Here is a 15,484-nt window from a genome sequence, read left to right as displayed (position 1 = left end):
TATACTAATCATTGGAAGATGTGCTTTCTTGTATTTTATTAATTCAGTCTGCTGAAATTGATAATATTAATAGTTTCTGCATTATACATATTAAATAGTTTGAACAATTTCAGAGGGTTTCCTTTGGCTTTTAGCTAAAAATTTTATCTTTTTCTACTTGGTGTTTTTAAAACTTGGATTGGTGTTATTAAAACTTGCAACACAAAACTATTTTATAGATAAAAAGTTTTACTGTTTAAAAAAAAAGCACACAACGAGCATTACTTTCCAGTCAATCACCCCCCCCCCCTCCCCACACACACACACCACCACCACCACCAAACTTTTTTTAATACCATAATACTGTTCATTACATTTCAGATGTTGCTGCACAACAATTATGAAATGAAAACATAATTGACATAATATGCAGCCATAAATTTAAGGCATTGTCTGTTGTATCTGGCCTGGACGACTGAGTGGATAGTGTACTTTTCTCAAGTTCAGATTATCCAGATGATTAGTCTATTCACAGTACTAATATTAATGTGCTATATTTTTATAGTACAAGCTGGCCCATAAGTCATGAAGGGTTTAAAATGTGAATAACTCTTAACTACTAAAAAAAAAACTCCAGGTTCTATATTTTATTATAACAAAAAAGAAAGAATAAAAGTAATTAATAAATAAAGTTATTAATGTTTAAACCCCTTCCAACTTATGGGCCACCCTGTATACACAGTAATAATGTACTATTTCCAAATCATTATTTGGGTATGGAATTTGCCAGACAGTGTCCTTCTGGGTTAGTAGAACGTCAGCATCATCTGTTTAATCTAAACAGAAAGAGAAATCATTTTTATCCCCAAATACAGATATTACTGGATAGAACATCAAACTCCTCAAGCATCTCACTTTGAGATTCTTGAGGAGTTTGTTTGCTTTTAGTCCTTTGTTCAATCCTACGATCCATTCCAGAAGCAGAACTTTTCCATCCACCTTCTTTAGATGAAATAAAGTTTTTTTTTTTATTTGAGCTGCTTCATTAGTTGCAAGACCAGATGACTTTACTGCTGTTGAGATTTAGCAGGTCCATCTGCCTGTCTTGCAAGATCTAATTGATTTTGCTTCTGTTAATGAAATATCATCAATCAAAAAAAAAAAAAAATCCTGCATTCTTTCCAGAGAAGGAAGATGCATCATCACCTTCCTATTACCATCCATTTACATTTGCTCCTATTCTCTCATATTTTTTATAAGGTTTTAATTGAATGTCTTTAGCCAGTGGCCTCCATTCCTGTGGATGACTACGCGCTGAGTACCTTCATTCTTTCCTCTTTTCTCCCTGAATCTTGCTGTAAACTTTGGTCTCTTGTTATAGCATCCCTGAATCTCCAGAAGACTTTGCACATTATCTCTTTCCAGGCTGTACTTGGAGTGCTGTCATCTGTTTCAGAGATTTACACTGCAAATTCGCTTACTCTCTCTTGACTCCAAACTGATGTACATCCAAGTATTTAGGGGTGTGTGCCAAAGAGACCATCTGTTTCTTGTTTTCTTCACTCCTTTATCACTTCATACAATCACTGTTAATGCATATTTTTACTCACTTGATACAATCACTGTTAATGCTGTAGTATTCACTGATCATCACTGCTCCATGTGGGGCACCTGTTCATGGTGGAGGGGACCTCCCTATTTTTCATTCTTCCTCTTTTTCTTTGCTCTACTTCTCCTGAGTCTTTTTCACTATCCTTTTTCCAGACCACCATCACTGGAATCCAATGCCCTCCCACCATGTTTGCCATGATGTGCGACCCGTAGACATCCAGAAAGGGGGATCCTGGTAGTCTTGCACTACTTTGGCCCCTGCTTCAGCAAGACGGGTGGTCCTGGATGGCCCAGCCAGGATCAATCGGCTAGTAGGCTTGCCTGCAAGGGTCAGCGGTATTGCAGTAAGTCTCTCACCCCATGGTCCAGGGTCGGGATCCTAGACCTGCTGCGGTGCTGGTATAGTGTCCAGGGTAGCCCTGGCGTTCCACTCCTGAGCGCAGTCTTTGCTTGCCAGGTAGTGGGCGTCCATGTGTGGCTCCGTGGTGGGTGGGGAGCTCTGGCGCCGAACTAAAAACTCCTTAAATATGAATCCTTTATCAGGGACCCTAATAAAGTTCCAACCAAGTACTGATATTATAGACACAGCATATGGAAACAGAAGCAAAAAACAAAAGATATTGGATACTAACATAAATGTACCAACCTTTTTAATCATTCATGCAACAGGTGAAAAACCAATTGGAAAAATTTCACCCTTCTTTATCCAGAAAGGTTTAGAAGGACTGGCAGGACCTCCCAAAACTGTCAAGAAATTGCGTTCTGGTGATATCCTTGTGGAAACAATGTGTAAACAACATTCCGAGAAACTACTGAGAGCAACGACAATGGGGAGAATACAAATTGCAATAACACCTCACAGAACACTCAATTCCAGTAGAGGAATGATATCAGAATGGAATCTCCTTGATGTTCCTGATGAGGAGATATATTCAGAGCTTAAAGATCAAGGAGTGACAGGTGTGAGGCGCATCCTAATACATAGGGATGGCCACCTGGTCTCAACCAAGAACATCGTTCTTACTATTGATACACCTAGGCCTCCGATCTGTAAAAGCAGGGTATCTCAGCTGTCCTGTTAGAATGTACATTACATCCCTAACCCTCTGAGATTCTTGTGTAGAGGCTTAAGTGCTGTGAGGACATTATGTTGGAGGTTTAATGGATTTTTTACAACACTCAAAAAGAATTAAATTAGAATTTAATACGCCTATATTTCGTCCTAGTCACTAGGACATCTACGCGGATTACAAAAACAATTAATGTAACATGCACACAAAAACTTACAATACTAAGCCCAACCACGTGGGTGACACTAAAGCCCTATCTAGGTGGAGCGCCCTCTAAGGGCGGTAGTAGGTGACCTGAAATGTAAGGTGGGACCTCTGGTGATGAGTGTTTCCCAAATCTTCGGAAGCTTAATGCAACCGTATTTGTTAAGATTTGGTTGGTTTCTGAGAGCTGCTGCTGCTTCTAAGAAAAGTCTCTCTTTCTTGAATTTGCTGTGGTGGAGCATGGTGGTTTTCTTCCATGATACTCTGTGGGTGGTGTCCAAAACATGGTCAGCCAAGCCTGAATGGCCATAGTTGTGTTTAACGATGTACGACTTGTGTTCCTCCAGGCGGATGGATGCTGATCTGCCTGTCTGTCCAAAGTACGCAAGCTTACAGGAACAGGGTACTTTGTAAACTCCAGGCAGAGAGAGGGGGGGGGGGAGCTGATCTTTCGTAGAACTGATAAGGGTAGCAAGTTTGCGGTAGGGCTTATATGCTGTGTGTAGGTTATACTTTTTTAGTATCTTGGCTATTTTTTCCGAAGTGCCTTGGATGTAGGGTATGGTGATGGCATTTTTAAATTCTTGTTGACGAGAGGGACGGGGAATGGGGGAGGAATTGATTATTTTTTTGATACTGTTGTGAGACATTCCAGATCCAGATCATTTTTTTACTTTGGTTTAACCAATAAGAATACAATTTGATCGGCTAAATGCCAAATTGCCAGCCTATCCTCGTTCGTTCAGTATCCAAGTAGATACCCAACAGGTTTCACCACGAGAAGGTGAGGATTGGACATTAGGTCAGAAGCCCTGGTCGGTTCTCCACATTCCTTTAAAGGCTATGTGGAGGTCTCCTCTCAGTTATACAGCTTTGACTCTTAAGCATCCCATACCTGAACTTTATTATCACAAATGCTTCTCTGTTGAGCGCATTAATCATAAGACCTATGACTTTACTCCAGAGACAACTTTAAAAATGATCCCATTCAATGAAATTCACCTGTCAAAAAAATTATGGTGGAGACATCACTCAAAGATAAACCACCAGACACTCGCACAGAAAAAATGGATACCTCAGTACCCACTGAAAGCAAACTAAACATACCAACTGACCCTAACACATTTGATGTTTTGAACCTCTACCAGAGGAAGAGATGGACACTGGCTGTCCATACTTCCCTAAAACATTGGATAAATATAAATCTGACTAAGGCAAGTCCTCAACCTCCTGAAAACCAGACAAGTCAATAAAATCAAGACAATGGGAAAATTTTTAACAATGGAACTGTCATGGGATTCGCCAGAATATTGACGATATTAAGATGTTGCTGCAGAAACACAAACCTTTCTGTTTCTGTCTACAGGAAACGTACTTAAGACCCAATGAGGACCGTACCTTTAGGAATTTCATTGTTGTATGCAAGGGCAGAACTGGAGGTGGTCCTGCTCATGGAGGAGTAGCTATCCTAGTAGGCAGTCATATTCCTTTCCATCAAGTCCAACTTAATACTTCTCTGGAAGCAGTAGCAATTAGCTTCTCTGTGGGATTTCTTATTACCGTATGTTCAATTTATTTACCACCAAATGCTGAATTAAATTAAATTGATTTTGATAACCTTATCTCGCAACTGCCTGAACGCATACTTTTGATGGCTGAGTTTAATGGTCACAATACTCTATGATGTAGTGTCAACACTAATACACGAGTTCGAATCATTGAAAGAATTCTTGATAGTAATAATGTTTCCCTTTTAAATAATAAACTCAATACTTTCTTTCATATGCCTACCCGTTCATATTCTGCAGTTGATCTTACAATCTGCTCCCCTTCCACTATTCGCGTGGGATGTTGAAGAGAACATATATGCAAGTGATCACTTTCCTGTTCTCTGCACAATGTCTTCACAAGAACCATGTTCACCCACACGGATACCTTTATGGAAAATTGACCAGGCTGGCTGGAACACTTTCTCTCATCTTGCAAAATTTAATGCTGGTGCCATCAGTCAAACACCTATATGAAGCAGTAAAATATATAATAGAATGCATTGTCCAGGCAACAACAGCCTCCATCCCAAAAATATCATCTCGGTTTCCAATCTATCCAAAGTCTGGGTGGAACCCAGAATGTCAGACGGCCAAAAAAGATCAACACAGAGCTTGGGACATATTTCGTAGATACCCCACCACATCAAACTTAATAGCTTTCAAGCCAAAGCATGTTATTATTATTATTATTATTACTACTTGACACCTCCAGGGAGTCCAAACACTCATTGAGGGAGGGCATCCACTCTACAACTCCCTATCTTCACCACCCACAATCCACCAACTACACCAACGCCACCCACCACCCCACTATCATTTTCATGGACAATCACAAACATCCAAGCCTACGGCGAGATTCGAACCCGCAGCCTTTTGATTGGAGACCGGATATGCTAAACACTCGGCCAACCAGGTTGGCTGGCTGGACGTCAGAGTCAAAAACAATCATGGACCCAATTTACTACATCGATAAAATCCAGAAAATGAAAGGCAGATATGGAACACATTGTTTATCTAGCTTAGACCATAATGGAAATGCTATTGCTGATCCCAAAGCTATTGCAGATACTTTGGGAGAAACCTTTGCTAGAATCTCAGCAACAGCTTCATATTCTCCTGGATTTTTAATACTGAAAGAGCAGCAAGCAAGAGAAACAAAGGCTTAATTTTTCTACCAACATTGTTCAGCCATTTACTAAGAAAGAACTAAAAAGAGCTCTCCTACAATCTCACCCTAGTGCAGTAGGGTCTGATGATATCTATTATGAAATGATAAAACATCTACTATCATCCTCTATGGATATTCTTTGCTTATTATACAATAGAATACTTGCAGAGGAAGAGTTTCCAAATTCTTGGCATAAGTCAGTTGTCATTGCTATTCCAAAACCAGGAAAAGATCCAACACAAGCAAATAATTACCGACCCATTGCTCTGACAAGCTGTTTTTGTAAGATACTAGAGAAAATGGTTAATGCAAGACTTTTCTGGTATTTAGAAAGCAACAATCTTCTCTCCAGTACACAATGTGGTTTCCATAGACATCGATCAACTTTAGACCATTTGGTTTGTTTAGAAACTTGTATAAGAGATTCATTTCTGAAGCAAGAACATCCTTGTCTCAGTTTTTTTTGACATGGAAAAAGCTTATGACACAGCCTGGAGATATGGCATATTAAAAGACTTCTATAACCTAGATCTCAAAGGACACCTCCCTACATTTATTAAAAACTTTCTGTCCAGGCGAACTTTCCTAGTCACAGTGGGAAATACGCTATCGCGTCCATATCATCAAGAACAGGGTGTTCCCCAAGGCTCTATCTTAAGTGTTACCCTTTTTACTATTAAAATTAACTCAATCATTGAACAGCTTCCTCCCACTGTAAACAATGCTCTATATGTTGATGACTTCACAATTTACTGTCATTCACGTAACATGAGAATAATTGAAAGACAACTTCAGTAAGCAATTGATCATGTCTCTCTGTGGGCTCTTAATAATGGACTTAAGTTTTCAACAGAAAAAAGTGTCTGTGTACGCAGTACAGAAGTGTACGAAGGTATGCATGCAATTGCAGGTGGTAAGAGTGACAATAGGAAGCAAACAATGGAAAATGTAGAAAATGCCCAGATGATAATGCCCTTTTCTCTCATAGAGAAAGAGAGCACTTTTAGGTGAAGTTCTGCAAAGAACAAAATTCGAGATTGAATAGTTGGAGAAATACTCTGTCAGGTAGTGTGATATAGAAGTGAAAGAAAGGGGCAGTGCAAGGGGAGAGAAAGCAGAGCATATAAGCATGAAAGGTGTGAAAACAAGAATTGAATTTTATGTGGAAATTTTCTGTATAAGAGGAGCGCTTGAGAAGATTGTAACAAAATCGTGTGCTTCCTTGGGACCAATATTAGGAATATTAGTGATGCTCTAAGGATGTAAAGAGGAAAGATGAAAGAGATAATTATTTTGGTTGGAACTAATAATTAGCAGATGATAAATGTGATGTGTGAGAACATATGAAAGAGTTGATGGTACAAGCAAATAAGAAGAGTGAGAAAGTAAAAGTTGTGGGTCTGCTGCCACATTATGATAAAGGCAAGCTAACATGAAAAGCCATGATTGTGAGTGAGTCAGTTCACAGGTTGTATAGGAAAAATAGTGTGGAGTTTGTGAATATGTTGAGTGAATTTGGCAGTGAAGGCAGGTGCTTTGCATTTGAATGGATTCAGGGTTAAATATTTTGAGAAAGTATTGTTCATTGAGAGTGTGGTATAACAACACAAAGTTATAACTGAGGAAACATATTAATTGTTAATTAATTGTATAAAAAGAAGTGTCCAGTGAAAGTAGGTGTTCAATAACCAAGGACATTCACCAGAATTAATTAGTTCAAAAGTGCAGAGTTAGGGAAGCTAAAATATTTAGGGGGGAATGCAGTGATGTAGGGAAAGCAACCAGCAAAATTTGGGCAACTGGGGATCCTGGAGCCACATTCAGTATCATGTGGCTCCACAGAATCTTAACTTTAGTGGGATAATCAACACAAAGTGTAAAGGAGATTGTGGGATGAGGGGAGGAAGAGGATTGCAGTTTATGTTTATTAATGCCAGAAGTATTTGGAATAAGGGAGAGGAGTTTCTAACTAATGCCTTAACCTTCAGAGGTTAAGGCATTAGTTAGATTTGGTTGACAGAGGATGATATAGTGATAGAACGCAAGGGATTTTCCTTCCCAATAAAATACAGACTTTGAAGGTAGCTAAACATGAGATGAGAACTTTCTGTGAAAGGCATACCTATAACTAACAAAAGGTAGGAGATTATGGAAATATCTCTAGTCAACTAAACTCAATACAGTGTAATGATTAACTATTAGAAAAAGAATAGTTAGAGTATTAGAATTGGTTAGGACATCTGATGCAATCAGTGTACGACTATCTGAGAGTTGGGACTGTATGTAAAGTAATGAAATGAATGGACAGCAAAATATGGGCATAAAAATGTAAATATTATAACAACCTTATTACATTATTGTGTTATAATACAAGCTGGAAAGTGATAGTGATTATGAAACAAACTGCAAAATGTAATGACATTGGCTTGTCATGCCAAAGGAATTATCTTCAGTGTATATGATGAAACAAGAGGAAAAATTACAGAATGATAGTGGCAAAGTAACTACTACATAAGATGGTCATGTTTTTCTGATATATATATCCTCCAGGAACATATGGGATACTATCAGTACCACATGGTATCATAGCTTTCTCATAACAGTTTTCCTCTAAATTAATATGCTATTTATTGGAAGTCCAGTATTATCAAATCCTAGATTTCCTAGTATTTCACATTCAGTTTTATTTCCCTTTGATATGTGAGTACTGTGAGTCCTTTGCTTTAGTCATTTGGACATTTACTATCTGACCAGGCATATTGAATTATGCAGCGTAATCTTTCTAAGTCGGCTGCGGGTTCGAATTCCGTGTAAGCATGGATGTGTGTGATTGTCTTCCATCTTCATTCATTCATTCACCCAAGTTTAGATACACTCTCCCAATACGGAGTGGGTCACCATGGGAGCAGAGACCTGAAACCTCCCTCAGTGGGAGAGGCCTTCACCCTGTAGTAGGTAGAAAAATAGGCTATTCATCATCATCAACCATTCTAAAACTTTACCTCCATATTTGAGAATTTTTGGGAAAATATTTCTTATTCCACATTTCAGGTTTCTGATGGCTATTTCTACCTCAAATATTAATATGTGCTTTATTATTTCATTCCTCTTGGATATTTTCTACCATTTTTCTCTCACTGCTTACATTTTTTAAGTCTTTTATTCTTCACTACTTGAATATCTGTTTGTCTCAGCTCTGATGTCATCATTATCATCTCTGATTACTTTTAGCACTCTTCCTTCCATTTCTAATCTTCACAGTAGTCTTTAGAGCATTTTTCACGTGATACTTGAGTTCTATATTCTATTGACATATCTTAGCAAAATGAGCACTCATTAATTAAACTATCTCTTCAGCTTCATTCTTTCTTTTGCTTGCAGCATAATGATAAAATTGTTTTGGATTGCCTTTAATCTACACAGCCGATTTCTTTTCTTATTCTGATTTTGCTTTCTGCCCAATACTCGAAACTTTTCTGACCTGTGCATTATATATTTCATGACTCCTCTCACTCTTATTCTTATGACATTACTTCCACATTATCTTCCATGTGGATTTCTTGCTCAATAGGGTTGCACATTCATTTCACTCCCATCCTAATTATTCTTCGAACTCTAGGGAGACATTCAAATACTGATTAATTGAAGCACTTTGTTCAAAGATTCCCATGCATTGTTGATATCTTTCCCATTCAGCAACTAATACCACTTAATATATCTTAGTTTAATTAATGAGTGCTCACTTTGCTATCTCTTCAGCTTCATTCTTTCTTTTGCTTGCAGCATAATGATAAAATTGAGCTGGTCATAATTTCTAGCTTTGTAGTTCAGTATATAACATGTAATAATTGGAACACCTATGTAATTACTTCAATTCACATGAAAACACAAGTAAATATTTATTTAAAGCCATACATTTCAGCCTAAATATTACAAGCCATCATCAGTGGCAATGCTTAGTCAGTTACAAGGTAGAACATGAACAATTAATTGATTTTAAACATTGAGAGCTGTGTGATGTTATATATACAACAACATAAAGATATAACTGAGGAAACATATTATTAATTAACTGTATTAAAAAAAAAAAAATTAGTGTCAAGTGAAAGTGGGTGTTCTATAACTAGGACATTCGCCAGAAGGAATTAGTTCACCCGATGATGATGAGTAGAATATCTAAGAAGGATAACTTATCTTTTTCTATTTCCATAGTAAATTTAATTCATGGATGTAGATTGTTTATATTAGATAAAAAAGTAGAAAATGTTTCTTCATTTTGGGACCAGATTATATAAATGTCATCTATGTAGTGAACACAAAATGAAGGCTGAAGATATATAGATGAGAGCAGAATGTCTTTTGAATGTTCTAAATAGAAGTTTGCAAGAGTGGGGTAGAGAGAGAGAGAGAGAGAGAGGACTTCCCATGGCAGTTGCTTCATCGGTACTGTAAAACGTATTTTGACAAAGAAAATATCCAGAGTAAAGAACAAAGTCTATCACTGTCTGCAATTAACTTTGAGCTGTGAAACGTGAATTTGCTATTAATATACGCCTTTTTTAATTTGATTTTCTAGATAAAGTGAAAACTATTTCCCTACAATCCATTGATCTAATGGTTAGCTTCAATATAGAATCTCTCTTCACTAATGTACCTCTAGAGCAGTGCTAACCAAACTTCTGGATGTCGGGGCCCCCTTTGGAAAAATTAAAATATTTCACGGCCCCCCCCTCGAAAAAAAAAATCGTAACATAGACATATATTATTATAACATTTAGAAATATATACTCGTTTATCTAATTTTATCTAATATTTACTGTATTTATATTCAATACAAAACATACACAGTGAATATTGCAAAAATCAAATGCAAATATAGCATCTTACATACACATTTGACATGGCACATTATCTCATATTTTTATATAGATAGATATATTGTTATTGTACATTTGCAGTACAAGCACATGAAACGTAAAACGATTAATAATGAAGGAAGAATTAAAAACATAAAAGAAATTTAATAATAATTTAATGTGATGGATGTGTTTCAATGCTGCTACACAAAAAGTCAATATCAGGTGAAATATTTGAAACTGCAATTCTTAGATTTCTGCTTTGAAATGAAACTTATATGAATAAGCATATGCTTACTAATATTCATTAAGCGCCGAAATACGCTGGAAGCAAAATTTGTGAACCTGCACCAATGTGTGATTATTTCCATTAAAATATAAAAATATAACAAAAAAGAAATAATAAAAATTAAATATGTTTCTTTTAAGATAAAAAAAATCAACTTAGTCTTAAAAGATTTTAAATTTGTTTTCATTATTTCATGCCCCTCAACAAAACCCATGGCCCCCCAAGGGGGCCACGGCTCACTGTTTGGGAAGCACTGCTCTAGAGAATACACTACATCTACTTCTACAAGTACTTCCATAGGGTATTGTAACAAAGCTGAAATTATTCAGCTTTGTTATTTACTCCAATTATTTTCTTTGTCAAAATAAGTTTTACAGACAAGTTGAAGGAACTTCTCTCACAAACTTCTTTTTAAAACATTTAGAAGACATCCTGTTTTCATCTGTATACCCTCAGGTTTCATTTTGGGTTCTCTGTATAGATGACATTTTTGCAGTCTGTCCCCATAATAAAGAAACATTATCTACTTTTTTTTATCTGATGTAAACAATCTACATCCACAAATTAAATTTATTATGGAAATAGAAAAAGACAAATTATCTTTCATAGATATTCTACTCCTCCACACATCATCAGGTGAACTAATTACTCCCATTTATTGAAAGTCTACTTTCACTGGATGCAACATCCATTATCAATCTGCTCACCATTCCTCACAGAAAACTGGAATTATCAAAACTTTAGTATGACATGCTCACACTATATGTGTGCCTCGATAATTACAGCAAGAACTCTTAAACATCAAATGATATATGAAACTCAATAGTTTCTCAGAAAGAACCACACATCATTTTGATTCCTTTAATCATAGCTCAAATAACAAGGGTAACAAATACTTTGGACAAACTAGATGATCAGTGGAAAAGAGAATACAAGAACACTAATCTTATTTCAGCAACAGGAAATCTGAGAAATCTAGCTTGGCACAGCACAGAATACATACGAACCAAAGTATCCTATGGTCTGAGACAAGCTTATTTCATCTGTGTCGCTATAAATTTGAACATTCATTTAAAGAAGGCATCAAAGCCTTTTTTCACCATCCTAACTTAAATCAGATCGACTGCCTCTCACTGTCTAAGATATGGGAGAGTTTCATTCTAATCACACATTATTAAATTTTTTTTTTTTTAATACAGTTAATAACTAATAATGCAATGTTTCCTCAGTCATGTCTTTGTGTTGTTTTATGTATAACATCATGCAGCTATCAGCATTTCAAATCAATCCATTGTTCGTATTCTACCTTGAAATTAACTAACGTTGCTACTGATGATAGCCTATAATATTGAGGCTGAAATGTATGGCTTTAAATAAATATTGCTTGGTTGTTTCCTTGTGTTTTTGTGTGAATTGAAGAAACTTCATGGCACAAGTCTCTCTCAGAGAACATCTATATAATTAGCTTCTTCCCCAGAAACATAGTTATATTCTTAACTATATTCTTGGCCAAAGATTATAAGTATTAGTGAGACTTGGTTGACAGAGGATGATATAGTGATAGAATGCAAGGGTCTTTCCTTCCCAATAAAAATACTGGCTACAGACTTTGAAGATAGCCAAATATGAGATGAGAACTTTTCAGTGAAAAGGTATACCTGTAATTAACAAAGGGTTATGGAAATATCTCTAGTCAGCTAAACTCAATACAGTGCAATAATATTCATGTATGTCATATTCTTAAATAGTCATATTTGAGGCCCCTTCTGATGCTATGATCTAATCTAACACTCTTTGTACTTTGATCATCCTTAGCAACTGAATCCCAAAGTCTGTAGCAACATCCCACCATATATTTCATCCTCTTAGCCTCCACCTGGAAGATTATTACCATTATTGGTTTCATGCCTTTTTCCATCCTAACTGGACTGAAGTCATCTGGTATAGGTAGTACTCCTATCTCTTCTGTCATTCCTAAAAGTACTATACCCTTTACACTCAATCCCAGTTACATCATTTGATTCTGATAGCTAGGTTTCACCAATGCCAACAGTCTTAGGCCACAACATATTCAGCAAAGTGACAACTCAACCTGTTTGTCTATATACAAATGCTAGGTGCAACCTGATGCACCCAGCATTTGTGTATAGACATAACAAATTACCACCTGGTTTTTTCTTATACTTAGATCAGCATTCATTCAGGGAGGGAGGGAATGATTTCTGTAAGATTTCTTACATGGAAGATGGTGAGATAGTGAAATGCATTGTTGAATGTTGAGAGTCTGATTGAGTCAGGTTCTGCATATTAGATATGCTGCAGGCTGAGTGAGAGAGCTCCCATGACAAATTTTTTGAGTCCATGGATGTTTATTACTAATAATGATGAATGAATTTTATCTATCATGTCATATTTTTATTTTTAATAATTTTCTTTTCCTCAACAAAGAGACCATATATGACATTGGGAACTCTAAGAGATCAAGTAATATATCCAGATAGCTATGCAGACATGATAAAGAAAGGAATTTCTGACTATGATTTGCAGTATTATTTAGAATTGGTAAGTAATTATGACTATTGCAAACAAAAGCTGCTACTCAAAGTTTTTATATCATGCACTCTTGATGCTGATGAAGTTTTTTCTCTCTTATCCTTGAAGGTTCAGTTGACATATCTCTTAGAAAGAGAAGGTGATTGGAATTCAATTCAGGTAAACCAGTTATTTTAATATATTTACATATGTTGCTGTAAAAATTTATCATTCTTTTAGTTATGATAATTTAGTTACATAAACCTTTTATAGATTTTTCCACCTTTTTTTAAGCTGCTAAGCCTAGTATTAAATTTTATAGTGAAATATTAGTATTATCCTAAGCCTTATGGAGTCCAAGACTTATCTAGGAGATCCCTTATATCATACACACACAGCTCATCAAACTTTGCCAATGCATTCAAATTCTCTGCAGACATCATGCTCTTAGGCAATGCATTCCAATCATTCACAACTCTCCATGCAAAAAATCTGCTTCTCACACCCTCCTTATACACTTTCCCGAGATGATCTCTTGTTCTCCCCCAGTCTTCCACCATTTTATGAAAAAACTTCTTCAAAGATTAATCCTATAACATCTCCTTACCAACTTTACATCTCTATCATATTATCCCTCTTCCTCCTATTCACTAGACTCTGCAAATTTCATCATCTCAACCTTTCTTCATATTCAACATTCCAGAGATCAGAAACTATTTTAGTCAATCACCTCTGGATCTTCTCCAACATCTCTTCATCCTTTTGAAAACCAGGTGACCAAATCTATGCAGAGTAATCCATATGTGGCCTACTCAGAGTTTTATATACAATGGAATCTCCTTACTTCTCACAGTGATGCAGCGTCCTCTGCATCATTGCCAGAATTCATTAAGAACTCGTTATGTTGACATTAAGCAGAGCACCGCTTCCAAAATTTAAAAACCTTACATTTCACAGCATAGAACTGAAATTCCCACTCTTGTGCCCATTCACTTAGTCTTCTTGTAAAGCCACAGCATCTGCTCTGCTGCTCATATTTTGTTCCAACTTTGTGTCATCTGCAAACAACTGAATATCCCCATTCACATCTTCCCCAATATCATTAGCATATAGGTTAAACAGCAGCAGTTCTAAAACAGACTCCTGATGCACACCACTAGTGACCTTCCTATTATGGGATATAGTGCCTTTAAACTTCAAAACCATCTCCTGTAAATAACTATAGCAGTTTGTTCATCAGAGGAAAGGAAAAATCTTTCTGGAAAATGTACAATTCTTGTTTTTGCAGTTTTCCTTATTATTGTTGAAAAAACCATAGAATGATATTAAAAAATTATCGTTTTCAAATAATCATTTGTAATCAAACCTCTGCTCCCACTCCACTTACTATCTTCAGGAATGTCACACCACACCTTTCCTTATAGAAAAATAGATGTTTTATCAAAGTTTGAGGTTGCTCAATTATTACAGTTCTCTCCCTGTAAGGATAAATAATCATTAAGCAGAATCCCCAGTGTTCTAGAAATTACCTCAAAAATTACTGGTATATTCCAGTTAGCTTTTATAAAAATGATCCTTTTATGAGGGTTGATCAACCCCTTTTTGACGATTGCCAAATTAAACTAGAAGCAGTCTTATGTGTAGAAAATACCAAAAAGCTGTATTCATCAAGCCTTTAGGTGATTGTAAATTCACATTCATTTGTCCAATTCCTGTGCTTGAGCACCTCTTTCCATAGCTACTTCAAAAACATGCTGGAGTAGCTATAGGGAGAGAGATGCAGAAATGGTTAAATCAAGCTAGATTACTGAATTAATAGTCTCAACACCTTCTCATATCATGTTTTATTGTCCAGTAGTAATATTCCTTAAATAAAATATAACAAAACAGGAATGAATTGTACATGAAAACTAAACTGAGCCCAAATGAACTAATAGCACTTATTATTATAAACATAAGAAATAACAAAATACACATCTATAACTAGAAGAAATGACACTTCTCGCTATTTCTTATTGGGGTAGCTCATATTACATTAAATGCTTGAGTAATAATGATGCACTTCAGTTGAAAAGAATTGGCATTTGAATCCCGTTGAGGATGCAAAGTATCTTTATAAGGATTTTTCATCTAATGGTGACTTAGACATTTTAACATAGTTTTATTTTGTATACATTTCCTTTTATTTTGCATAATTGACAGACAGCAGATTGCAAATTATATTA

General features: G+C 36.1%; 1 protein-coding gene across 1 annotated transcript in view; it reads left to right on the top strand.

Annotated features, from left to right (window-relative positions):
- Positions 1 to 15,484, top strand: part of Abcd3 (ATP binding cassette subfamily D member Pmp70) — a 602,827-nt gene that overhangs the window by 541,706 nt on the left and 45,637 nt on the right. Inside the window, exons 21-22 of the mRNA XM_090414763.1 lie at positions 13,176 to 13,289; positions 13,389 to 13,439. Of these exons, the coding sequence (XP_090270889.1) occupies positions 13,176 to 13,289; positions 13,389 to 13,439 (165 nt within the window). The remainder of the gene's footprint in view (positions 1 to 13,175; positions 13,290 to 13,388; positions 13,440 to 15,484) is intronic.

This window comes from Typopeltis vanoorti, chromosome 25 (assembly GCF_054136105.1).
Source record: "Typopeltis vanoorti isolate ZY-2024b chromosome 25, IOZ_Tvanoo_1.0, whole genome shotgun sequence".
Classification (NCBI taxonomy): domain Eukaryota; kingdom Metazoa; phylum Arthropoda; class Arachnida; order Uropygi; family Thelyphonidae; genus Typopeltis; species Typopeltis vanoorti.
Note: the sequence above shows the minus strand (reverse complement) of the source record. Positions and strands in the feature narration are given on the sequence as shown.